Consider the following 27,821-nt stretch of genomic DNA (forward strand, 5'->3'; position numbering starts at 1 on the left):
ATAGGGTAAACATAAAATACACAATGTAAATACATAGACACAGGCATCAGGTGAAGCATACAGGAGTGTAGCACTACTCAGTAGAGAAGATGTGTGAAGAGATCAGATCAGTCCATAAGTCCATAAGAGGGTCATTTAGGAGTCTGGTAACAGCAGAGAAGAAGCTGTTTTTGAATCTGTTAGTGCGAGTTCTCAGACTTTTGTATCTCTTGTCCAATGGAAGAAGTTGGAAGGGTCAGTAAGCCGGGTGGGAGGGGTCTTTGATTATGTTGCCTGCTTTCCCAAGGCAGCAGGAGATGTAGACAGAGTCAATAGATGGGAGGCGGGTTCATGTGATGGACTGGGTGGTGTTCACGACTCTGTAGCTAGTTTCTTACGGTCCTGGGCTGAGCAGTTGCCATACCAGGCTGTGATGCAGCCAGATAGGATGGGGCAGCACGGTAGCATAGTGGCTAGCACAGCTGCTTCACAGCTCCAGGGTCCCAGCTTCTATTCCCGGCTTGGGTCACTGTCTCTGCGGAGTCTATACGTTCTCCCCATGTCTGCGTGGGTTTCCTCCGGGTGCTCCGTTTCCTCCCACAGTCCAATGATGTGCAGCTTAGGTGGATTGGCCACGCTAAATTGTCCTTAGTACCCAAGAAAAAAAACAGTTAGGTGGGGTTATGGGATAGGGTGGAGGCGTGGGCTTAAGTGGGGTGCTCTTTGCAAGGGCCGGTGCAGATTCGATGGGCCAAATGGCCTCCTTCTGCACTGTAAATTCTATGAGGATGCTTTCTATAGTGCAGCTTTAAATGTTGGTAAGAGTCAATGTGGACATGCCAAATTTCCTTAGTTTCCTGAGGAAGTATAGGCGCTGTTGTGTTTCTTGGTCGTAGTGTCGACGTTAGTGGACCAGGACAGATTTTTGGTGATAAGCAGACCTAGGAATTTGAAGCTGTCAATCATTTCCACCTCAGCCTCGTTGATGCAGACAGGGGTGTGTACGATACTTGCTTCCTTAAGTCAATGACCAGCTCTCTTCTCTTTTTTGACTCTATCTCTATCTGACTCTTTACTTTCTCTATCTCCCTCTTGTATTCTGACTTGTTGTTCGAGATCCGACCCACTACGGTCGAGTCGTCAGCAAACCCGTAGGTAGAGTTGGAGCCAAACTTTGCCGCACAATCGTGTATGTATAGGGAGTATAGTAGCAGGCTAAGTATGCATAATAAAAGAAAATTACAAAATAATACATCACCAAACATTAAGGAACAAAAAAAACCAAACAGCTTAACGCACATGAGCACAGCATGGAACAGGGGATCATCATCACAACTGGCTTAATACCACCGTTAGACAAAACTAGATAAGTCATATCGCCCTACCAGAGATCAATGGAGAAACGGGATAAGATCATGAAAACATGATAGCATGACAAATTGTCACACACCCACTTACAATGTTCAGCCCCGCAATCATCAACGGAGATCAGAATAAACTTCCCATACCATTCAATGCGCATCGATGTACATCCCCCTCAACACCATTACCACCAATGACCCAACACAGCCTTCTCTTTTCGGATTCCAGACCGCCTGCACCCATACATAAACCAGGAGCAGATTAGTCATTGCAAAAACAAAAGAGAATACATGGAAACCCCAGATCTACAGGGAGTTACGTACATACTACATAACATAACTGAACCCCGAAAACACACCGAAGGGCCAACCACAATTAAGAATGGAGAAAGAGAGTATCGGCAACAACAACATGTTCAGACTATGGTCAGGCCTACAGGACCTCCCACGGTGAAAAGGAAGGAAAATAAGAGCAGAAAAAAAACCTACTCACGCAATTCCACCAGACAACAGAATCCTTACAGTGCAGTACGAGGCCAGTCAGCCCCTCAGCTCTGCATCAACCCACTGAAGGACCATCCTACCAAGCCCACTTCCCCACCCTATCCCTGCAACCTCACCTAACCTAAACATCTTTGGGCACGAAGGGCATGCACCTAACCTGCACATCTTTAGACTGTGGGAGGAAACCGGAGCACCCGGAGGAAAGCACACAGAACAAGAAGATAAAATGCAAACTCCATACAGTCACCCAAGGCCAGAATTGAACCTGGGTCCCTGGCGTTGTGAGGCAGCAATGCTAACCACAGTATCATCGTGCCTCCATAATTATGACAACACCCTTAAAGGCCCCCCCCCCCAACCCCCGTCCCAACGAACAGGCTAAATCAGGATAGGAACCAACACTATGCTCACCCGGTTAAGAAATGGAGAAACGATTGTGGGAGTAAACCGGAGCACCCCGAGGAAAACCACACAGACACAGGGAGAACGTGCAAACTTAACGTGCAAACTCTACACAGACAGTCACCCAAGGCCAGAATCGAACCCGGGCATTGGCGCTGTGAGGCAGCAGTGCTACAACCTCTGTACCACCATGAGATCCAAACAGAGAAAAGGAAAAGCTCAATCTCGAGGAGACAGAAGGCCTACCCACGGTACAAACTCTGCCCAGGCCAAAGAAGGATGAAGACTCAAATTCTTAATTTAAAGAATATATAAAACCAAAAAAAACCTGAAGCGCGATCCTCAATCTTAGTGAGGACTGAACTAACCATATCCACCCACCCTTCACCCCACCCCAGCTCCACTCGTCTTCATAACACACGATACAAGGGGTAACAAAAAGCACTCCCTTCCCCCAAGCACAAGGATTAGAAGACTCAATAACTAGAAAGAGCAAAATTGTGCACAAATCACACTTCCCATAATTGACTCAAAATGATCTTGCTGGAACAGAATAACAGGATAAGGATAATCAACTGCACAGGTCACCACTCTCACATTTTGCACTCCCCTACAAGAAAAGACAGCAGTAAAAAGTCAACACATGATCAACAGAGTGTCAATCAGGATTATTGAAGAACCACAGGGTAAATAGCAGAATAAAGGCGTCTTCCATGTTGCACGAGAAGGAAAAGGATAAGGCAGGATCAATGAGCACTCTCCATGATTTCTCAAGGATTCCAACGATCGAAACATAAGACACCATCACTTCTACCGTGCCATCTCTCTGACGCCCAAGCAGTCCACAATCTAGGCCCCAGCCAGGGGGAATAACTTGACCCATTCGGCCTCTTCTAAACCCTCACAATAAGCGTTGAGAACAAGATAATCAGTCGACCTTACCGACCCCTGGCCTCGCAAACGGGATACGCTGTGTTCCATCAAATCTGGTACTCCCAGCCATCAAATCAAGATTACCAAAGCAGGCCAGCCAATTCTCGAACTCAATCAGGAATTAATCTCCCACCTCTTGCCAGGGACCGGGATCAGGTGACATTAGAACATAGAACATAGAACAGTACAGCACAGAACAGGCCCTTCGGCCCTCAATGTTGTGCCGAGCCATGATCACCCCAGTCAAACCCACGTATCCACCCTATACCCGTAACCCAACAACCCCCCACCCCTTAACCTTACTATTTTAGGACACTATGGGCAATTTAGCATGGCCAATCCACCTAACCCGCACATCTTTGGACTGTGGGAGGAAACCGGAGCACCCGGAGGAAACCCACGCACACAGGGGGAGGACGTGCAGACTCCACACAGACAGTGACCCAGCCGGGAATCGACCCTGGAGCTGTGAAGCATTTATGCTAACCACCATGCTACCCTGCTGCCCACCACATTCCACCTGGTCTTCATCTTCCGAATATGTCTGGATATCCAATACATCGTGCAGCAGGATTTCTACGACACGAAGGTGATCCCTAACTAGGGACAGTGCTCTTTTGAGTGCAAGAGTGCCTCCACCACTCTTCCACAGGTACCCTGTAATCCCTCAAAGTGAGCTCTAATGACCTGCACAGCAGAGCTGACATTCTCAAGTCAAGGCAACATCTTCGGTTGCACACAGTACTGCCAAGGCAAGAGCACGGTCAGCAGCAACTGCACCACGACCAGCTGAGCTCCATCTATGCCCACTCTAATCACCACGAACAAACGAGGATTTTGACATTTGATCTTGGCTTTCTTTTTTTTTTAAATTCATTTACGGGATGTGGGCGTCGCTGGTTAGGCCAGCATTTATTGCCCTTCCCTAATTGCCCTTCAGAAGGTGGCGGCGAGTTGCCTTCCTGAACCGCTGCAGTCCTTGAGGTGTAGGTACACCTACTGTGCTGTTAGGGAGGGAGCTCCAGAATGTTGCCCCAGCGACAGGGAAAAAGCAATGATATAATTCCAAGTCAGGGTGGTGAGTGACTTGGAGGGGAACCTCCAGGTGGTGGGGTTCCCAGGAATCTGCTGTTCTTGTCCTTCTAGATGGTAGCGGTCGTGGGTAGGCAAGGTGCTGTCTCAGGAACCTTGGTGAGTTACTGCAGTGCATCTTGTAGATGGTACACATGGCTGCCACTGTTCGACGGTGGTGGAGGGTTTGAATGTTTGTGGAAGGGGGAGCAATGAAGCAGGCTGCTCTGCCTGGATGATGTCGAGCTTCTGGAGTGTTGTTGGAGCTGCATTCATCCAGGCAAGTGGAGAGTATTCCATTACACTCCTGACTTGTGCTTTGCAGATGGTGGTGGACAGGCTTTGGGGGGGGGGGGGGGGGGGGGGGGGTCAGGAGATGAGTTACTCGCCGTAGGATTCCTAGTCTTTGACCTGCCCTGGTAGCTACAGTATTAATGTGGCTAGTCCAGTTCAGTTTCTGATCAATGGTACCCACAGGATGTTGAATGTGGGGGATTCAGCGATGGTAATGCCATTGAATGCCATGGGGCAATGGTTAGATCCTCTCTTGTAAGAGATGGTCATTGCCTGGCACTTGTGTGGCACAAATGTAACTTGCCACTTGTCAGCCCAAGCCTGGATATTGTCCAGGTCTTGCTGCATTTGGACATGGACTGCTTCGTTATCTGAGGCGTCATGAACAATGCCGAACATTGTACAGTCATCCGCAGACATCCCCACTTCTGAAAGGTTACAGAGGAGTTGTAGAGCAGTTATCCTAACATTTGTTGTTGGGATATTATTAGAATCTACAATTAAGGATAGGGCAACTGAACTCCTAGACAATTGTCAGCTGATTAGTGAGTGTCAGCATGGCTTTGTAAATGGTAGGTCATGCCTGCTGAATCTGATTACATTCTCTGACGAATAGATCAGTAATGTATATGAATGTTATTTTTATGAACTACCAGAAGGCATTTAAAAAAGTTCCTCACAGGTGACATTTAGCCATGGTGAGTGAACGGACAAACACCACCAGCTCTAAATACTTCCAGCTGCACAAGGGAACGAGGCAGGGATGCTCGCTATCCCCACTGCTGTTCGCTCTGGCAATCAAGCCACTGCCGATCACCCTGAGAATGACAAACGGCTGGAGAGGTATTCAGAGGGGGACAGAGAGCATATAGAGTTTCACTCTATGAGGATGATCTGCTTCTCTACATCTCGAACCCCTAGGCCAGCATGGAAGCGATCATGAATATGCTGAAGGAGTTTGGAGCCTTCTGAGGCTACAAATGCAACCTGAGCAAGAGTGAAATCTTCCGGGTGAACCCACAAGGGAGAGGAACAGAACTGGAGGGACTACAAGCCCAAATCGTTACCTGGATATCCAAATAGCCCACGACTGGACACGGATTCACAAATTGAACCTGATGAGTCTAGTGGAGGGCGTAAAAATGGACCTGTAGAGGTGGGACACACTCCCACTCTCACTAGCAGGGAGAATGCAAACGACCAAATGAAGCGTAAGTGTAAGTGTAGTATGTGGTGTGTGTGGGGGGGGTGTCTGTGTGTGCATGCGTGTGTGTGTGTGAGATAAGGGTCCTGCAAAGAAGAAGAAGCATGAGAGGCCCAACCCTCCCAAACCTTCAGTTTTACCTCTGGGTGGCCACAGAAAGAGTGAGGAGATGGGTGAAAGAACCTGGAGCGGAATGGGTGAGACTGGAAGAGAGTTCCTGCATAGGGACATCCCTCCGAGCCCGAGTTATAACCGTACTCCCATCCGCTCGAGCCAAATACTCAAGAAGCCCAGCCACACGCCGAACGTGGTATCTGATGAGACAACACTTCGACCAAAATGCCCACTATGGCTCCCATCTCTAACAACCACAGGTTCACGCCTGCAACAATGGACAAATATTTTACAGACAGATATAGATAGGCTAGATGGAGTTAAGTGTGAGGTTATTCATTTTGGCTGAAAAATAGAAAGACAAAGTATCTAAATGGAAAGCAAATTCAAAATGCGTCTGTGCAGAGGGATCTAGGTGTCTTTGTTCATGAATTGCATAAAGTGAGTATGCAGGTACAGCCTGTCATTAAAAAGGCAAATGGAATGGTAGCATTTATTGCTAAAAGTATAAAGGTAAAGAAGTGTTGTTGCAATTGTATAGGGTGTTGGTGTGATCACATCTGGAGTAATGTGTCCAGTTTTGGTCTCATTTTTGGAAGGATGTGGTGGCATAGGAGGCAGTTCAGAGGAGGTTCACCAGATTGAGTCCGGGGATGAAAGGGTTGACGTATGAGGAGAGATTAAACCATTTGGGTTTAGACTTGCTGGAGTTCAGAAGGACGAGAAGGGATCTGTTCGATGTATACAAGATACTAAAAGGGATTGATTAGACAAATGCCCCTTGTGGGGCAATCTAGGTCACAGGTATAGGTTGAGAGGCGGTAGATTTACAACGGAGCGTTAGCCATTTAGCTGCTGTTGTATAAAGAGTCAAAAGTTCTACTCCTTCTCACAAACACCGTTATTTTCTTTGAACACAACTCTGTACAAAAACTCTATCCTCTCATCACATGCCCCAAAGGCTACCTGAGGTTTCTTGGATTGGATTGGATTTGTTTATTGGCACGTGTACCGAGCTACAGTGAAAAGTATTTTTCTGCGAGCAGCTCAACAGATCATTAAGTACATGAAAAGAAAAGGAAATAAAAGAAAATACATACTAGGGCAACACAAGGTACACAATGTAACTACGTACATGCACCGGCATAGAATGAGTCATAGGTCAGTCCATAAAAGGGTCGTTTAGGAGTCTGGTAACAGCAAGGAAGAAACTGTTTTTGCGACTGTTCGTGCGTGTTCTCAGACTTCTGTATCTCCTGCCCGATGGAAGAAGTTGTAAGAATGAGTAAGCCGGGTGGGAGGGGTCTTTGATTATGCTGCCCACATTCCCCAGGTAGCGGGAGGTGTAGATGGAGTCAATGGATGGGAGGCAGAATCGTGTGATGGACTGGGCTGTGTTCACGACTCTGAAATTTCTTGCGATCCTGGGCCAAGCAGTTGCCATACCCAACTCTGATGCAGCCAGATAGGATGCTTTCTATGGTGCATCTGTAAAAGTTGGTTAGAGTTGGTTAGACATTACGAATTTCCTTAGTTTCCTGAGGAAGGATAGGCGCTGTTGTGCTTTCTTGGTGGTAGCGTCGACGTGGGTGGATTTCTGGTGATGTGTACCCATAGGTATTTGAAACTGCTGACCATCTCCACCTCGGCCCCGTTGACGCTGACAGGGGTGTGTACAGTACTTTGCTTCCTGAAGTCAATGACCAGCTCTTTAGTTTTGCTGGCATTGAGGGAGAAATTGTTGTCGCTCCACCACTCCACTAGGTTCTCTATGTCCCTCCTGTATTCGGACTCGTCGTTATTTGAGATCCGGCCCACTATGGTCGTATCATCAGCAAATTTGTAGATGATTCAAAATGTGAACCAAATTTTGCCACCCAGTCATGTGTGTACAGGGAGTAGAGAAGGGGACTAAGTACGCAGTTTTGCGTGGCCCCGGTATTGCGGAGGAGGTGTTGTTGTTTATTCTTACTGATTGTGGTCTGTGGGTCAGAAAGTCGAGGATCCAGTTGCAGAGTGAGGAGCCAAGTCCTAGGTTTTGGAACTTTGATATGAGCTTGGCTTTGATTATGGTGTTGAAGGCAGAGCTGTAGTCAATAAATAGGAGTCTGATGTAGGAGTCCTAGTTGTCGAGATGCTCTAGGGATGAGTGTAGGGCCAGGGAAATGGCGTCTGCTGTGGACCGGTTCCAGCGGTATGCGAATTGCAGTGGATCAAGGCGTTCTGGGAGTATGGAGGTGATGCGCTTCATGACCAAGCTCTCGAAGCACTTCATTACGAATGAAGTCAGGGCCACCGGGCAGTAGTTATTGAGGCACGTTGCCTGGTTCTTCTTTGGCACCGGTGTGATGGTGGTCTTCTTGAAGCAGGTGGGGAACTCGGAGTGGAGTAGGGACAGGTTAAAGATGTCGACGAACACATCTGCCAGCTGGTCCACGCAGGCTATGAGTGCACAACTAGGGATCCCGTCCAGGCCCGTCGCCTTCAGGGAGTTCACTTTCAGGAAGGCCGATCGGACTTCGGAAGCTGTGATGGTGGGTGTGGGTGAGTTATGGGCTGCTGGGACACTCGACAGCGGAATGTTGGTTTCCTGCTCAAACCGAGCATTGAATGTATTGAGTTCATCAGGGAGGGGTGCGCTGCTGCCGGAGATACTGCTTGGCTTCGCTTTGTAGTCAGTTATGTTGTTTAGGCCTTGCCACAACTGCCGACAGTCTGTCGGTGACTCTAGCTTGATTTGATATTCTCTCTTGGCATCTCGGGTGGCTTTGCGGAGGTCGTACCTGGATTTCTTGTATAGGCAAGGGTTGTCTGACTTGAACACCTCAGGCCCGTCCTTCAGTAGGGAGTCAATCTCGCAATTGAGCCATGGTTTCCGGTTGGGGAACGTACGTACTGCTTTCTTTGGCACGCTGTTGTCCACACATTTACTGATGAAGTTTATGATGGTGGTGGCATACTCATTTAAGTCGGTCGCTGAGTTCTTAAATATGGACCAGTCCACTGTCGCTAAGCAGTCACATAGGAGGTCTTCTGTTTCCTCGGACCAGCACTGCACGACCTTCTTAGCTGGATTCTCCCGTCTGATTTTCTGCTTGTAAGCCGGGAGAAGGAGCACCGTCTTATGGTCTGATGTCCCAAAGTTCGGTCAGGGGATGGAATGGTAGGCGCCCTTGATTTTTGAGTAGCAGTAGTCAAGAGTGTTGTCGCCCCTGGTGGGACAGGAGATGTGCTGGTGGAATTTTGGCAGTACACTCTTGAAGTTGGCCTTGTTGAAGTCTCCAGCCACGATGAACAAGGCCTCTGGGTGTTCTGTTTCATAGTTGTTTATAACTGTGTACAGTTCGTCCAGCGCCTTCCTCACTTCTGCCTGAGATAGGATATAGACCGCTGTGATAATGGCTGAAGTGAACTCAGGTGGAAGACAGTATGGGCGGCATTTCACGGTCAGGTATTCCAGGTCCGGGGAGCAGTAGGTCGCCACATCCAAGCACCAGGAGGTGTTGATGAGGAGGCAAACCCCTCCACCCTTTGCTTTGCCTGATTACGCGGTGCGGTCCGCCCGGTGAATTGTTTCTTTACATATCACTGTGAATTACTGGATACTTAACATAAATGAGACATTTATGAAAAAAGTCTCCCCTTCCTTGGAGAAAAAACGATAATTTGGTGAAAATAAAATTACAAGAAACTCAAAAACACATGCAATTTCCCCTTTTTTTTTAGTTTTGGAAGGAAAACAAAACAAAGTCACAGAAATAGGCGCCCTTCATTAGCAATATCCAAAAGTAGGCTCGGCTTCTCTGGAGTGATGCGCGCGCGGTTCGGTGTTGTCAGTGCTCAGTCGCTTTTCTCAGGAATACGCGGCGGGGACTCCGCTCCGGCTGAAGCTGCTGGACTTGTACCTGCTGTACATGGCGCTGAGCGGAGAAGCTCAGTTTCTCTACTACGCGCTAGTCGGTACCTTCCTGACCGGATTCATCGCCTGTGTGGGGGCCTTCATGCTGGCAGTTTGCTTGCGGATACAGATCAACCCTCAGAACAAAGGAGACTTCATTGGCATCTCACCTGAACGAGCATTTGCAGACTTTCTCTTTGCCAGCACCATTCTTCATCTGGTGGTGATCAACTTCATAGGTTGAGTGTACACATTGTCATGCAGCAGAAATAATATGGGGAACTGGAACTCGTATTGTCCCATCGATGGATCTGTTTGAACTTTGTTTACACATTTTGTTTCATTCCGTATATATGTATAAAAAATAAAACATCTTTTACAACAATATCCAAATGTTTCTGTGAACGAGCCCCTCCTTTCGAAAAACAGTGGGACAATTGAAAGCTACTGTCGACCCATTTAATTTTTGCTATCTCCCCTGTCCAACATCTGCTTCAAACTTGCGATATCTATCCTTAACCCTTTCTCATTGACACTTTTTGTAGAGTGCACATTTTCCCATAGGGATCTATTGTCAATGTGACACTCAGTGGGTATGTTACCCAAATCCCCTAATCCCAAATTTTCTGTCACTATTGGAGATATATAATAGGCCATATCCACCGCCTCAACAAGGTTTAATGTCTCAGCAGCCAAAGTGCTTATGACCACTCTCCTTATTTTCTTTGTTTACCACACAAGAGGGCAACATTTACCATTGTTCCCCAAAAGGAAAATTATAAAACCTCCTGCGCTTGAAACCCCATCACATAAATTTGCATAGGACGCATCACTATAAACTATGAGTTTCATTTGCCTAAGGTCACCTAAAACCGGGAACCTCAAAACACACTCCCGCATTTTTAGTTTGACCAACGCTTTATTTGCTCTTGTTATGCCTTCCACTTTGCAATCATTCATTTTTTGTACTCTACTCCAAGACATCAAAACTAACATCCGGTCTAGTCTGTCTACCTAATCAATTCAGTTGCCCAATTAAACTTCGCAGTTGCTCTTTTTCCATCTTTGAAACCACTGCGTCTTTTTGTGAAACCCGGCCACAATTGCTATTGGACTGATGCATTCCAAATAAGATTGCTAATGTAAAGTTGCCCCTAACTAAGTCTGTCCGCTTTCCAGTCCAATATATTTAAATGCACCGGAAGCCTGACTTCCAACCCTGAATTCTTTCCTCAAACCAGAGATTACAATAGCTTCAAAATCACTAGTCCCACCCCACAAAAAATCATCGACATGCATCATAAAGATGCCAGAAAGATTTCCTTTATAGTGTCAGTAAAACATTGCCAGATCTGCTTTTAACTGGCAACAGCCTAACTTTAACAAAACTGACCTTACCGAAAAATACCAGACTCTAGATGCATCATTAATCCATATACACATTTGTTCAACTTCCAGAATACCCCTTCTGTGTTAGCTGCCTCTTTTGGAGGACAGAGAAAAATGCCCCTGCAAAAAGGCAGCTTCTATATCTATAGATTTGAATTTCCATACCTTTGTGGCTAATAGAGCCAAGAAGATTTTTAAAATAACCTTTCCTGCCATAGGTGAATCTACCCTTAAATCCTGATCTTCTAAGTTTTCTTTAAATCCCCTTGCCACAAGCCTGGCCTTTGCCTTATAAGTTCCATCTGGAAGAACCTTTTCCGTACAAATCCATCTCTGGAATAGAGCTCTTTGTCCCCTATCCAGTACTTCCGTGTATACCCCAAATTCACTCCAACTATGCAGTTCTTACTGTTTGGCATCTTTGATAACTTTTTCATCTAATTTATTGGAAGCCACCAAAATCTCATGTGCATGTGGGCTTCTACTCCTGGTAGTATTTATAGTCTTACCAATGTCCAAGATGTTAATAAACTACGTCCCCATCTTCACCTAATATCTCGTTCTGTACTGCTACTGCTTGATCTTTCCCTTCTGCTATGGGATATCCTTTCAATAGTTCTCGACCTTTTCCTGCGAACCTGTTCACTATCTGATGTACTATCTGAACTGGCACTGCGTTTCTGTGCCCTCCATTTTTGAACGCCATGTTCCCAATCCATTGTCTTAACACCCTCCCTTGAACGGAGTACATTCAACCAATGTTTATACTTTCCACTGGCCTTCCCTGCTCTACTAATGACAGTTGCATCCTTCCATTGACTAGACTCTTCAGGCAAGTATGTTACTTTTGTACCAACATTTGGCAGTTGTCCTTTCGGAAAAATGGGCTGTTCTTATTCATCAGAAGTATTGTGTTCCTCTACAGAAACCCTGTCCATATCAGTTAACTGGTCCTCATAGTTCTGTAACATGTGCCGACCTGATGACCCTGGTTCCTCGTCATGTCTGTCTGCTCTGGGCGGCACGGTGGCGCAGTGCTTAGCATTGCTGCCTCACGGCGTCAAGGTCCCAGGTTCGATCCCGGCTCTGGGTCACTGTCCATGTGGAGTTTGCACATTCTCCCCGTGTTCGCGTGGGTCTCACCCCCACAACCCAAAAGATGTGCAGGGTAGGTGGATTGAACATGCTAAATTGCCCCTTAATTGAAAAAAATGAATTAGGCACTCTAAATTTATTAAAAAAGAGAAAAGAATGTCTGTCTGCTCTGTCTAAATTTGAAATCTGTACTCATTATCCTTGATGAATGTACCCGAACAGTTAGTTTGATTGCCATGTTGCAAAATAATTGTTTTGCCATCTATGCCTATGATCTTCCCTGGGCCTTTCCATTCATTAGAATTGTCTCTCTTACAGTATACTATGTCTCCTTGCTGAAAAACAGTATTTGATGGCTGTACATTATGCCTTAAAGCTCTGCGAATTCTTTCAGAGACTTCTGCTTCCAAAAAAGCTTTTCTACTGCTATGTAATGCATTTAAATGCTCAGCAAAGGCAGAGCTAATTGTAGTCCCTTCCCAAGCTGGAGGCTGGTCATCCAAATGGACGGAATTTTAGGATTTCTATAAACACCAATTGATAGGGACTATAGCCCCCAACCATCTGCAATGAATTCTTTGCATGTACCGCCCATGCTAAAGCTGAATTTAACTTGCAGTTTGGTCTATCTGCCAAAATTTTCCAGAGCATGTCATCTATTACGGCATAGTTTCTTTCACACACACCATTACTAAATGGGCTTTCCGCAGCCGTATTCATAACTGTGATATTCACGTTTTCACACATATCCCTAAACTCATCATTAGCAAGTTTTCCCCCATTGTCCGTAAGGACTTTTGCCGGTGGGCCCATTCCTGTCCCTACCATTTTTCCACGATTTGATCCAGAATTACTCTCTTTTCTTTATGTTGTACAATAATTGATTGACTAAATCAGGTTGCAAAATCTACAAAATGCAACTAAATATATTGTTAGCTTTATCCCAGATCTTAAGACCCATGGCCACAATCTCGTTAAAATCCCTGGCCAAAGGTAAGGTTACTATTGGTCGTGATGGTGTCCTTCTGTACTTCCTACAAACTTCACAGCAATCACTAACCTGTTCTATCAGCTTAGTATAGTCTTCATCGCTTACCCCTGCGTCCTTTAATAAATGTTTCAGTCTCTGAGGAGACGGATGCGCAAATTGTCTGTGCTGTTTTAATACAACAAGCTTTTTAGCAGCTGAAGTCCCATTTCCAACTGCCATTAACGCATCCTTAACAACTGCACCTGAAATATTATTTGTCAGTAATGGAATTCAATAGTATCCCGACTGTGTAAATTGTAAATCCACCATCTTTCCAAAAACTGTTACCTTATCCTGTTCCATATCCAGTTTCATGTGTGCTTTCTTCATCGACGGTCAGCTCAGCAAAGGTATCACACTTCATACAACATCCGTGCTAATGAAATGATTCACTCTGGCAATATTCCGAGGGATCACCGTCTTTTCAGCGACTTCAGAGTATTATCATCCCCAAACCGGAAACTTGTGGAACTTTCAAATTCCTTAACCTTATAACGATTTTCAGCATTCAAAAGTCCAGGTACCATTTTAACCAGTCAATTCCACACACAGTAGATCTGCAGCCACTGTCCAATACAGTACAATTGAAGGATTCTGCAACCAGCACCCTCATTACCAGAGTAAAACAACATACCCAGCAGTCCAGTCTCCCTCCAGTCTCAGGAGTGTGGGGTCAATTCCCCCAAGAACCTTTTATATATGGGGAAGCCATTCAGTCCCAGAGCCTTCCTTGATTGCATCGACCCCATCCTCTCCCACTATCTCCTGCAACCACAATGGCTCCTCCCTCGCTCGCCGTTTCTCCACCCTCACCTCTGGAAGCACTAACACATCCAAATAGCATCCTATATCCGCTCTTCCCTGCCATCTCCCCAAACCCCGATAAAAGGCCTCAAAAGCCTCACTGGCTAGGGCTTTCATCGACCTTTGCCCGGTCTGGCACCCATAGTCATTCCAGCCTGGGGGAGAATGCACCACACACCTTTCTCTTCACAACTTGCCACCAGAAATCACCCATCAGGTGGGCAGAAAGCTCAAAAAACCCACCACCTCCATGCAGGAGCCACCCTGTGTGCGATCCATCAAACCATGGCCGCCACCAAAATCCTGAAAAATGAGTTTTGAATTAAACTGGAATTAGAGGTCAACTAATTTATTATATTGTAAAAAACAGACTCTCAGTATGGATACCATGAAGTTTTGGTTGTTGTAAATTTTAGTCTAATTCCTGACACAGGGCTGTCAAACAAACAGTTGGCAATTTTGGATTGAATTGAATGATTGGATTCAATGATTTAAGGTGATTCTGATTATCTATTCAGCTTGGTGGTACTGGAATGTGTTAAAATTATATTGCTACTGCTATCCAACAGAAAGGTAGCGATCCGAAAAAAGTTAATAGCTGTGCTGCTAACAATTCCCGTTTTTAAAACTGATTTTTAAATTTTAGGGATTGATAGAAATTTTTCTGCCTTCGTGAATTGCATTTGGAAAACAATTCATAAGTGGGTTCTGAAATTTATTTTAAACACTTTTAAAAAAATATACAAAGGCTGGGGAAAAAGTTAAATTAGCATTTATTGTTCGAAATAGTTAAGTTTTCTGAAAGTTACATTAAGTGGTGCAATGGCATTTTGCAATATTTTGACAGCCTTTTAAAAATATAGTAATAGTTAGTCATTTTTAATTCATTTCTGGGCTGTGGGTATCACTGGCGAGGCCAGCATTTACTGCCCATTCCTAATTGTGAAGGTGGTGGTGAACCATCAGTTTTAAGAATTGATTAAGTAAACTGTGGACGTTGGCAGACAATGTCAGCACAGTGAAGATTTGGAGTCAAAGCTCTGCCATTCAAAGATGCGGCTTAACCCATTCAGGGCCATTTGCAATTTTCTAAAACAGATGCTCAAGAAGAGGAGATATGGAAGCCATTTCCAAAATAATCTCTAATGTAAAACCTCCAAGCCTCGCATGATATGTAGTGTTATAGAGTCCTTTACTGCACAGCAGCAGGCCAACCGGCTCACCGAGTCCATGCCGGCATCCTGTGGAGCAATCCAGTCGGTTCCACTGCCCCGCTCAATCCCCGCAGTTCTGCAAGTTTGCTTCCTTCAAGTGCCAACCCAATCTCCTTCTGAAATCATTGACTGTTTCCACTAACACCATTCTCATGGGCAACGAGTTACCAAAAAATGGTAACAGCACACAAATAGAGCATTTGAAGCAAATGGTCTGTGCTGGTTCTGTAAAGCTTAAATACACGGTACAGAGTGCATCAAGTCTTACTTAAACTTAAATAAAGTAACTGCTACAAATGTGGAGTAACTTCAAACCATTGAACACTCCAAAGGGACTTCAGATCAATTATTTCAAGTCTGCCATTTGTTTTACTTACTGTAATCGTGAGACAAGACGACGCAGGGAAATGAGCCTGTCCTGAGTATGAGCCAGTGAGATTGAACCAGTCTGAATATAACCTGGTAAATGCAAAGAGACCTGGTTAAGCTACACTTCTGAGCACAGTCAATTTGATTATGCAAATGTTCTAACAACTCCTATACTTGTGACAATAAAAGATTATTATGTGGAGACATGTAGGCAGAAACACTGTAACCTCTACCCATAGGAAGACAGAATTGTAATTACATGGCAGCTTTCACAACTTCGGCACCTCCCAAAGCACGTTAAAGCCAAAACACTTAAGTTACCATTTTAGTGTAGGAAACCCGGCAGCGAATTTGCACATAGCAACTCCCACACACACTAATGCAGTGGTTCCCGGTTGTGAGGGTGACCAAATTATCAGTTTTTGTAATGTTGATGGAGGGATACACATTAGCCAGAATACCCAGGAGAACTCAGTGCTCTCCTTTGAAATAGTTCCATGGGATACTTGCCATTTTCTTAGAAAACAGATAGTACCTCAATTTATCTTCTCATTGTGAAGACAGTAACTCCAGATGCAAGGACAGCCTCACTGCTGCACTGGAATCTTACTGGTGAATACCAGCCGCCATCAGCTGATGAATCAGGACTCCTCCATGTTGACCACCACTTAGAGAAAGCACCGAGGGTGATAAGGGCGCAGAATATGGTATGGGTGGGGGACTTCAATTTCCATCACCAAGAGTGGCTCAGTAGTACCACCACAGACCGAGCTGGCCAGGTCCTAAGGACATAGCTGCTAGACTGGGACTGCAGCAGGTGGTGAGAAAACCAACAAGAGGGAAGAACATACTTGACCTCATCCTCACCAACCTGCCTGCTGCAGATGCATCTGTCCACGACAGTATCGGTAGAAGTGACAACCACACTGTCCTTGCGAAGGAAAAGTCCCATCTTCACATTCAGAATACCCTTCATTGTGTTGTATAGTACTACCACCGTGCTAAATAGGATAGACTTCGAACACATCAAGCAACTCAAGACTTTGCATCCAATTATAATCTGCAACCTCATGGCCCGGTATATCCCCCACTCTACCATTACCATCAAGCCAGGGGATCAACCCTGCTTCAATAAAGAGTGCAGGAGAGCATCCCAGGAGCAGCATCAGGCATACCAAAAAATGGGGTGTCAACCTGGGGAAGTTACAACACAGGATTACTTGTATGCAAATAACATAAGACTGAGCTAAGTGATTCCTCAATGAACACATCAGGTCTAAACTCTGCAGTCGTGCCACGTCCAGCCGCGAATGGCGATGGACAATTAATCAACTGACTGGGGGAGGTGGCTCCACAAATATCTCCATCTTAAATTGAGGCCAGCACATATGTGCAAAAGGCAAGGCTGAGGCATTCGCAACAATCTTCAGCCAGAAGTGCCGATTGGAAGATCCATCTTGGTCTCCTCGGGAGGTCACAGGTGTCAGTCTTCAGCCAATAGGATTCACTCCACGTGATATCAAGAAATAGCTGACGGCAATAGATACTGCAAAGGCTATGGGCCCTGACACTATTCTGGCAATAGTTCTGAAGACTTGTGCTCCATAACTTGCCACACCCCTAGCCAAGCTGTCCCTGTACAGCTACAACACTGGCAATGTTGAAAATTGCCCAAGACCTGTACACATGAAACAGGACAAATCCAACCAAGCTAATTACCGTCCTATCCGTCTACTCTCCAACATCAGCAAAGTGATGAAAGGAGCCATCAAAAGTATATCAAGCGGCACATACTCAGCAATAACCTGCTCACAGATGCTCAGTTTGGATTCCGCCAAGGACACTAAGCTCCTGACCTCATTACAGCGTTGGTTCAAACATGGACAAAAGAGCTGAATGCCGGGATGGAGTACCTCAGGGTAGTGTCCCAGGCCCAACCATCTTCATCTGCTTCATCAATGAGCTCCTTTCTATCATAAATTCAGAAGATAGGAAGTTTGCAGATAAGTGCACAATGTTCAGACCCATTTGCGACTCCTCAGCTAATGAAGCAGTCTATGTCCAAAAGCAGCAAAACGTGGACAATTTCCAGGCTTGGGCTGACAAGTGGCAAGTTACATTCACACCACTCAAGTGCCAGGCAATGACAATCCCCTACAGAGGATCGAAACATCGCCCCTTGATGTCGCTCCGCGCCGCCGGGCAGACGGCGGAGGACGCCCCAGGGGAGGCGGCAGGCGTCGGCCCGGGCAACCGGGGAGGCGGCAGACGTCGGCCCGGGCAACCGGGGAGGCGGCAGACGTCGGCCCGGGCAACCGGGGAGGCGGCAGACGTCGGCCCGGGCAACCGGGGAGGCGGCAGACGTCGGCCCGGGCAACCGGGGAGGCGGCAGACGTCGGCCCGGGCAACCGGGAAGGCGGCAGACGTCGGCCCGGGCAACCGGGGAGGCGGCAGACGTCGGCCCGGGCAACCGGGGAGACGGCAGACGTCGGCCCGGGCAACCGGGGAGACGGCAGACGTCGGCCCGGGCAACCGGGGAGACGGCAGACGTCGGCCCGGGCAACCGGGGAGACGGCAGACGTCGGCCCGGGCAACCGGGGAGACGGCAGACGTCGGCCCGGGCAACCGGGGAGACGGCAGACGTCGGCCCGGGCAACCGGGGAGACGGCAGACGTCGGCCCGGGCAACCGGGGAGACGGCAGACGTCGGCCCGGGCAACCGGGGAGACGGCAGACGTCGGCCCGGGCAACCGGGGAGACGGCAGACGTCGGCCCGGGCAACCGGGGAGACGGCAGACGTCGGCCCGGGCAACCGGGGAGACGGCAGACGTCGGCCCGGGCAACCGGGGAGACGGCAGACGTCGGCCCGGGCAACCGGGGAGACGGCAGACGTCGGCCCGGGCAACCGGGGAGACGGCAGACGTCGGCCCGGGCAACCGGGGAGACGGCAGACGTCGGCCCGGGCAACCGGGGAGACGGCAGACGTCGGCCCGGGCAACCGGGGAGACGGCAGACGTCGGCCCGGGCAACCGGGGAGACGGCAGACGTCGCCCCGCGCAACCAGGGAGACGGCAGACGTCGCCCCGCGCAACCAGGGAGACGGCAGACGTCGCCCCGCGCAACCAGGGAGACGGCAGACGTCGCCCCGCGCAACCAGGGAGACGGCAGACGTCGCCCCGCGCAACCAGGGAGACGGCAGACGTCGCCCCGCGCAACCAGGGAGACGGCAGACGTCGCCCCGCGCAACCAGGGAGACGGCAGACGTCGCCCCGCGCAACCAGGGAGACGGCAGACGTCGCCCCGCGCAACCAGGGAGACGGCAGACGTCGCCCCGCGCAACCAGGGAGACGGCAGACGTCGCCCCGCGCAACCAGGGAGACGGCAGACGTCGCCCCGCGCAACCAGGGAGACGGCAGACGTCGCCCCGCGCAACCAGGGAGACGGCAGACGTCGCCCCGCGCAACCAGGGAGACGGCAGACGTCGCCCCGCGCAACCAGGGAGACGGCAGACGTCGCCCCGCGCAACCAGGGAGACGGCAGACGTCGCCCCGCGCAACCAGGGAGACGGCAGACGTCGCCCCGCGCAACCAGGGAGACTGGAGCCTCGGGCCACACAAACTGAAAGAATCATGTAAGGAAACACAAACTGCTCGCTGCACAAACACTGTAGTCACTTCCCACAAACAGGATAACAAGAAATTTTGTAATGATGTACTGTGTAAAAAGAAACACTCCTCAGCGTGCACCATCTCTCCAGAATTCCTGCTAAATCCCCACAACTCCGAACACCAAACATTCAGATTATCATTCTCCATCATATATTAACTGCGTCCTTGAAAATTTAATTTCTGTATCCCAGTTACTGAAATAATTGAATTTCTCCTCGAAGTGAAAAAATCGTTCTGCTCATCGATTTGGATCTACCGAAGAACCCCTCCCCTCCCCCGCCCACTGAAAATGATGGTGCCCATTTATCCTAACCCAAGAAAGTACCGAGCAATATCCAAAGAAAGCCTTTACCTGTCTGGACTCCAGTTTCTTGTGCCAACCGCTGATAAAGTTTGTTTGAATAATCAGCCATTTTTGTTTCTACGCTGATGTGCTTGACAGTGCTTACAATCCCGCCGCAGAGTCGTGTGGTTCCTGCAGCCAACCTGTCAACATCAAAGGAATCATGAGAGATGGCAAAGGCACACAGGCTGGAAATAGATCATCACAATCACCCTCTGCAACTTCCATGCCATGGTGCATGTCAAGAACATACAAGAGGTCACTCATTCTTGATTATATATATATCACTATCTCATGCCATTGTCTTAAATCCAGGGCAGTTTGAACACTTAGTGGTATGGCTAAGTTAATAAGAAAAACCACATACAAACACAGGGGGATAAACTGTGTTGGCTGAATAGATTCCAGTTGCTCAGTTCACAGAAGTGCAAGTGAAATGCTGCTTAACCTGCAAGGAGTGTTTGAACAGTGAGTAGGTAAAGGGGCAGGTGTTGCACCTTCTGCGATTGCAAAGGAAAGTGCCGTGGGAAGGGGGGATGGGTGGCAAAGGTGTCATGGGGGGAATGGTCCCTGTAGAATGCTGAAGGGAAGGGGGAAATTGTGTTTCATGGTACAATCATACTGGAGTTGGCTGGTGGGTGAAAAGCGAGGACAAGGGGTGCCCTGTCATGGTTCTAGAAGGACGGGGAAAGGGCGAGGGGAGAGATGCGGTAAATGCATTGAATCCGGTTGAGTGCCCTGTCACCCATGAGCAGAGGGAGAACCTCAGTTAAGGAAAAAGGCAGACAAGTCTGAAGCACTATTCAGGATCGTTGGCCTCCCGGAGGGCAGCGAGGGATCGGACGCAGGGGCATATGTGGCGCGTATGTTCGAGAATCTGTTGGGGAAGATGAGTTTACTCGGCCCTTGGAGGTGGACAGGGCACTGATGAGGAAGCCGCAGGTGAATGATCCGTCGAGAGCAATGGTGGTACGAATGCACCTGTTCCTGGACAAGGAACAGATCTTGAGGTGGGCTAGACAGACGAGGAGCTGCAATTGGGAAGATAACGAGCTGTGCATTTACCAGGACTTGGGTGCGGAACTGGCCAAAAGGGCGAGCTTTAATAAAGTTAAATCATCCCTCTTCAAGACGGGGTGAAGTTTGACATGTTGTACCTAGCTTGTTTGTGGGTCACATATGAGGGTCAAGAACTTTATTTTGGATAGTCGGATGTGGCGATGAATTTTGTTAAGGACAGGGGACTGGCAGGTGATGGAGGATGTTGAACTTAGGGGCAAGTAACTCTGTACCTATGCTGTTAAGTTTCTTTTCTCTTTGGATTTGTATGTATTGTTTTTGCACCAATATTTGGGCCGTTGCTCACTTTTCTATGCGGGTTAACTTTGTTCTTAATAGGGGGTGGTGGGTGGAATTTTCTTCTTTGTGTTTGTTGGGGATTGTTATGTTTTGCATATACATGATCGAGCGGGAGGAGGGAGATTAGTGGGGGGTAAGATATTTGCTGCTATGGGCGGGGGCTACCAGGGTAGCTGAGCGGGCTAGCTCACAGAAGCACAGTGGGGGGGCGAGCAGGTGATCAGTTTGTTATGGGGGGTTGGGATTGTTATTTTGTTCGTGGGGTGGGAATTTTTCTGCTGACAGGGGAGGGACTAGCACTTGAAGACAAATTGGAGGTCAATGGCAGTGAACTCCCGAGGGCGGGCCTGAGGAGGCACAAGCTGGAGGTTGGCCTAAGAAGGGTAATGGTTGATCGGCGGGTGGAGGGGAAATGTGAGAGGGCCGTCAAGAGAGCTCGCATATTTGAACAGTTTGAAGGCGGACGTGGCAATGCTCCCAGGAGACACACCGGAGGGTGGTGGATCAGACCTGCAAATCATGTGCACATGTTTTGGGTACGTCGAAGCTCAGGGGATTCTGGCAGGGATTTGCGGACGTCATGTCCACTGTACTAAAAACGAGGTTGGCGCCGAGTCCAGAGGTGGCGATCTTTGGTCTGTCGGAAGACCCGGGAGTCCAGGGGGCGAGAGAGGCTGACGTTTTGGCCTTTATCTCCTTGGTAGCCCGGAGATGGATCTTACTGGCGTGGAGGGACTCGAGTCCCCAAAAATCGGGAGAATGGGTTAGCGACATGGCTGGGTTTCTCAGGCTTGAGTAAATTAAGTTTGTCCTGAGAGGGTCAACGTCAGGGTTCATTCAGAGGAGGCAGCCGTTTATCGGCTTCTTCGGAGAAAACTAAACTGTTAGCAGATTCAATAGGGGAAATATTTTCTCCACACACTTTCATTACTGTACTCTTCAGTGCTTACCGCCCTTGCTCCAGGAGCACAACATCATTCCAGCCCAGTTTGGAGAGGTGATATGCAACCGAGGAACCTACAATCCCTCCTCCACAGATTACAACCTGGGCCTGGGAAGGCAATGGGCTCACGTTTGACACAGGTACTGTTGAGCGTCCCCTCCGACAGCTACTGGACAAATGGCGTTTCAAAGGGCAGACGACATCGGACAGTAGCTGAGGAAGCACCTCAGCCCTTAGGCGATTCCATCCAGGCACAGAGCAGCTCCTCATTGTATACCGAGAAATAGTCAGAACGACAGGATAGTAATACCTAAAACATCAGAAAACAAAATTTCACAATGGAAATTAAGAACAACTTGCATTTCTACAACTTTTAAATTTGAATAAAACATCCCAGGCCACTTCACAGGAGCATTATCAGACAAATACTGACACTAAGCCACGACAAATGGTGAGAGGTGACTAAAGCCCTGATCAAAGAGGCAGATTTTAAGGAGAGTCTTAAAAGAGGCACGGCAGAGAAGTTTAAGGAGACAGTTCCAGTCCATAAGCCAGCCTCAATGGAGAAAAGTGGGGGATGTACAACAGGCCATAATTGGAAGGAGTGTAAACCCTGCAGTTTGTAAGGTGGTGACAGGAATAGAGAGAGGTGAAAATATTGCAGGGTTTGAACAACAAAAGTAATTCTGTATAGTGCTCCAGATTCATAGAATTTACAGTGCAGAGGAGGCCATTCGGCCCATCGAGTCTGCACCGGCTCTGGGAAAGAGCACCCCACTTAAGCCCACGCGTCCACCCCATCCCCACAACCCGCCCAACCTATTAATCTAAAGAAACTTCCTGTGCCTTTCAAGAACACTGTAAACTCAGCTCTACGAGATATGGTCCAATTCCATACAAACCATGTAAAGTTATATATGTGTAAGACTCATTTGTGTGTATCTTAAGAGTGTCAGGAATACACAAACCTGCAACACATTTTACAGCTAACCAATTTCACAGCTAAATATACGCATTTTTTTCAAACTGGAGAAAGGCTTATAGTTCCCCAGGCACCACAGTTAGGATCCCTGCATTTCCTGAATGACCTAGACCTTGGTGCACAGAGCACAATTTCAAAATTTGTGGATGATACAAAACTTGAAAGTATAGTGAATCATGGGAGATAGTGAGGAACTTCAAAAGGACATGGACAGTTTGGTGGAATGGGTAGACAAGTGGCAGATGAAATTTAATGAAGAGAAGTGAAGTGAATTATTGTGATAAGACAACGTGGATAAAATAAAGGGTACAATTCTAAAGGTAGTGCAGGAACAGAAGAATGTATATGCACGGTAGCATGGTGGTTAGCATAAATGCTTCACAGCTCCAGGGTCCCAGGTTTGATTCCCGGCTGGGTCACTGTCTGTGCGGAGTCTGCACGTCCTCCCCGTGTGTGCGTGGGTTTCCTCCGGGTGCTCCGGTTTCCTCCCACAGTCCAAAGATGTGCGGGTTAGGTGGATTGGCCATGCTAAATTGCCCATAGTGTCCTAAAAAAAGTAGGGGGTGGGGGTTTGTTGGGTTACGGGTATGGCAGGGGGGGGGGGGGGGTTACGGGTATAGGGTGGATACGTGGGTTTGAGTAGGGTGATCATTGCTCGGCACAACATCGAGGGCCGAAGGGCCTGTTCTGTGCTGTACTGTTCTATGTTCTAAAGGATGTCCCGAAGCGTGGTACATTGGCGAGACCATGCAGACACTGCGACAACGAATGAACGGGCATCGTGCAACAATCACCAGGCAGGAATGTTCCCTTCAGTCGGAGAACACTTCAGCAGTCAAGGGCATTCAGCCTCTGATCTCCGGGTAAGCGTTCTCCAAGGCGGTCTTCAGGACACGTGACAACGCAGAATTGCCGAGCAAAAACTTACAGCTAAGTTCCGCACGCATGAGTGCGGCCTCAACAGGGATCTTGGATTCATGTCGCATTACATCCACCCCCCACCATCAGGCCTGGACTTGCAAAACCCTACCAACTGTTCGGGCTTGAGACAATTTACACCTCTTTAACCTGTGATTATCCCTCTCCCTGGATCTGCAATGATTTGATTACCTGCAAATGCCTGCATTCCAAGCATTGTCCAGCATCTCTGACTTTGTCTATATAAATGTTTCTGGAACATACCTCGCCATTCTCCTGAGGAAGGAGCTGCGCTCCAAAAGCTCGTGTTTGAATCAAACCTGTTGGACTTTAACCTGGTGTTGTAAGACTTCTTACTGTTCTATGTTCTATGTGTAATAATCATTTAAGATGGCAGGAGAAATTACATTGGAACACAGAAAATAGGGGCAAGGAGTAGGCCCGTTGAGCCTGCTCTGCCCACCATTCACTATCATGGCTGATCATCCAACTCAATAGCTATTGCCACCTTCCCCCCATATACTTTGATTTGCATTTATTGTCACATGTACCGAGGTATAGTGAAAAGTATTGTTCTGCATACAGATCGTTCCATACATTTTTTAAAAATAGGTCATCCGATAACTACACAATGTATATACATAGACACAGACATTGGGTGAAGCATACAGAGTGTAGTACTACTCAGTAGAGAAGATGCGTAGGGAGATGAGTTGAGTCATTCAAGAGTCTGGTAACAGTGGGGAAGAAGCTGTTTTTGAATCTGTTAGTGCGATTTCTCAAACCATTGTATCTCCTGCCCGATGGAAGAGGTTGGAAGAGAGAATAACCCAGGTGAGAGGGTCTCTGATTATGCTGCCCGTTTTCCCATGGTGGTGGGAGATGTAGACAAGAGTCGATGGATGTGAGGCGGGTTCACGACACTCTGTAGTTTCTTACAGTCTTGGACCGAACAGTTGCCATACCAGGCTGTGATGCAGTCAGATAGGATGCTTTCGATTGTGCATCTGTAAAATTGGTAAGTCAGTGTGGACATGCCAAATTTCCTCAGTTTCCCGAGGAAGTATCGGCACTGTAGTGCTTTTTTGATTGTACTGTCGACATGGGTGGACCAGGAAAGATTGTTGGTGATGTGAACACCTCGGAATTTGAAGTTGTCAACCATCTCCATCTTGACACCATTGATGGGGTGTGTATGATACTTCGCTTCCTGAAGTCAATGATCCCCATCACCCCAAGAGATACATCTAACTCCTTCTTGAAAAACATAAAACATTGTGTGGTAACACATCCCACAGGCTCAGCATTCTCTGAGTGAATACATTTCTCCTCAGTCAGACCTAAATAGCCTACCCTGTATCCTCGGATTGTGAGCCCTCATTCTGGATTCCCCCAAAATGTGGAACATGCTTCCTGCATCGATCCTGTCTCAGCCTGTTAGAATTTTATAAGATTCTATGAGATTCCCCACTCAGTCTTCTGAACTCCAACGAATACAATCTTTACCGACTCAATCTCTCCTCATATGTCAGTCCACCATCCAAAGAATCAGTGTGATAAACCTTTGCTGTACTCCCACTGTAGCATGAACATCCTTCCTCAGATAAGGATTGAGAGCAAGGTTAAAAAAGCAAATGGCAATCTGAGATTTACAATTAGATTCATGGAGCACACAAGTAAAGTGATGCTACACTTGTCTAAAACACTGGTTCACTCTCGCCTGGATTACTGCATCCAGTCCTGGGCATCATACCTTCGCATGGGAATTGTTCTCGGGAGGAGGAAATTCAGTTAAATTGAAAGATTGAAGAAGCTCGGGCTGTTCTTCTTGGAGAAGGTTTGAGGGGAGGTATTCATAATCGTGAGGTAGTCTGTACAGAGTAGATAGGGAGAAACTGTTCCCATTGTTGGAAAAGACACAGATTTAATTACAAAAATAAATATGGTAATATGGTGACATGAGGGGAAACTTTGCCATGCACAGCGAACGGTTCGGATCTGGAATGCACTACCTGACAGTGCAATGGATGCAGGTTCAATCAAGTCTTCCAAACGAGAATGGAATCATTATTTAAAAGGAAAAGTAGCACTACGAGAAAAGGACAAGGGGAGCGGCACGAAACGAACTGTTCCTTCAAGATGGCCGGGCCAGCACAGAGACGATGGGCAGAAAGGCTTCCCTCTATGCTGCATCCATTCCATAATTCAATGGTTCCCAGTTCTCCAATTAGCCTGGACTGAACGGCCAGATTCTGGGCACAGTAACCTGGCCTCCAGGACCCAGAGCCTCGGAGCTGCCATGACGACGAAGTGCCAGGGCCTCTCATACCGGCCACTGCCCTTCACACTGACCCTGCTCTCTCCCTCTCCCGGAGGGGGATCCCGATGCCTCCCCAGCCCCCTGCCGATCCCTCACTCACCAGGCAACTCCCCCCCCCCCTTCCACCGGACAGGAGGCCGCTGCCGCTGCCGCCGCCGCCGCTCAGACACCGACCCCGGCGCCCTGCCCTTCTCCTCCGCACAACAAATTCAGCTTGGCCGATCCAAGCGGCTGTTAGACTCCATTGCCCCTAACGTGCTAACGTCATCACGCACAGGCCCCGCCCCGTCCCTTCGTCAACCAATGGGAGGAGGGGTGTGGTCAGTAACCCTCCACTGGCAGAGCCTGGGTTGTGGGTGAGTGGCAGGTACAGAAGGAGCAGACATTGTTGAGCAGTGACCACTGAAACAACAATCATCTGAGCGTCTTTTAACATTGTAAAAGGAGGGCAGCGCGGTGGCTTAGTGGTTAGCACTGCTGCCTCACGGCGCAGAGGGCCTGGGTTCTCTCCAGGTCACTGTCCGTGTGGAGTTTCCATATTGTCTGCGTGGATCTTACCCCACAACCCAAAGATGTGCAGGCTAGGTGGATTGGCCATGCTAAATTGCCCCTTAATTAGAAAAAAATAATTAGATACTCTAAATTTATTTATTTTTTAAATTGTAAAATGGCCCAAGACACGTGTCAGTGGAAGATTGTGTTATGGTATGGCAGATGGTAAGTGTCACCTTCCCAAATCCCAAAGGGAAATTTAATACAGCTGCTAGACCGGTTTTGCAATTGGTGTATTAGACAGAGAAAACAACAGCCTTAGAACATAGAACAGTAGAGCACAGAGCAGGCCCTTCGGCCCTCGATGTTGTGCCGAGCATTGTCCGAAACCAAGATGAAGATATCCCACTCCCTGTCATTCTGGTGTGCTCCATGTGCCTATCCAATAACCGCTTGAAAGTTCCTAAAGTGTCCGACTCTACTATCACAGCAGGCAGTCCATTCCACACCCTAACCACTCTCTGAATAAAGAACCTACCTCGGACATCCCTCCGATATCTCCTACCCTGAATCTTATAGTTATGCCCCCTTGTAACAGCTACATCCACCCGAGGAAATAGTTTCCGAACATCCACTCTATCTATCCCCCTCATCATCTTATACACCTCTATTAAGTCGCCTCTCATCCTCCTCCGCTCCAAAGAGAAAAGCCCTAGCTCCCTCAACCTTTCCTCATAAGACATATCCTGCAAACCAGGCAGCATCCCGGTAAATCTCCTTTGCACCCTTTCCAATGCTTCCACATCCTTCCTATAATGAGGTGACCAGAACTGCATACAATACTCCAAATGTGGTCTCACCAGGGTCATGTATAGTTGCAGCATAACCCCGCGGCCCTTAAACTCAAGTCCCCTGTTAATAAACGCTAACACACTATAAGCCTTCTTCACGGCTCTATCCACTTGAGTGGCAACCTTCAGAGATCTGTGGACATGAACCCAAGACCTCTCTGTTCCTCCACATTCCTCAGAACCCTGCCGTTGACCCTGTAATCCGCATTCAAATTTTTTCTACTAAAATGAATCACCTCGCACTTATCAGGGTTAAACTCCATCTGCCATTTTTCGGCCCAGCTC

General features: G+C 47.8%; 2 protein-coding genes across 3 annotated transcripts in view; one reads left to right on the forward strand and one right to left on the reverse strand.

The window, feature by feature from the left end:
* The window catches only part of pdpr (pyruvate dehydrogenase phosphatase regulatory subunit), a 94,596-nt gene extending 68,154 nt beyond the window's left edge, over positions 1-26,442 (reverse strand). Inside the window, exons 1-4 of one of the 2 annotated variants that reach the window (XM_038806969.1) lie at positions 26,294-26,442; positions 21,981-22,283; positions 19,681-19,814; positions 15,670-15,751 (exon numbers count right to left, since the gene is read on the reverse strand). In XM_038806969.1, the coding sequence (XP_038662897.1) occupies positions 15,670-15,751; positions 19,681-19,814; positions 21,981-22,243 (479 nt within the window). In that variant the 5' untranslated portion in view covers positions 22,244-22,283; positions 26,294-26,442. Of the gene's footprint in view, positions 1-15,669; positions 15,752-19,680; positions 19,815-21,980; positions 22,284-26,293 lie in introns of those variants that run through there. The other variant, XM_038806970.1, reaches the window with a different exon arrangement.
* LOC119971439 (dolichyl-diphosphooligosaccharide--protein glycosyltransferase subunit DAD1-like) lies at positions 9,687-10,142 on the forward strand (the record flags this gene model as incomplete). The annotated part of the gene is made up of 1 exon (XM_038806972.1): positions 9,687-10,142. A coding segment is annotated over one exon (318 nt), but the record flags the coding sequence as incomplete, so codon positions are not given.
* Positions 26,443-27,821: the final 1,379 nt, after the last annotated feature.

Source organism: Scyliorhinus canicula, chromosome 9 (genome assembly GCF_902713615.1).
Source record: "Scyliorhinus canicula chromosome 9, sScyCan1.1, whole genome shotgun sequence".
NCBI lineage: Eukaryota > Metazoa > Chordata > Chondrichthyes > Carcharhiniformes > Scyliorhinidae > Scyliorhinus > Scyliorhinus canicula.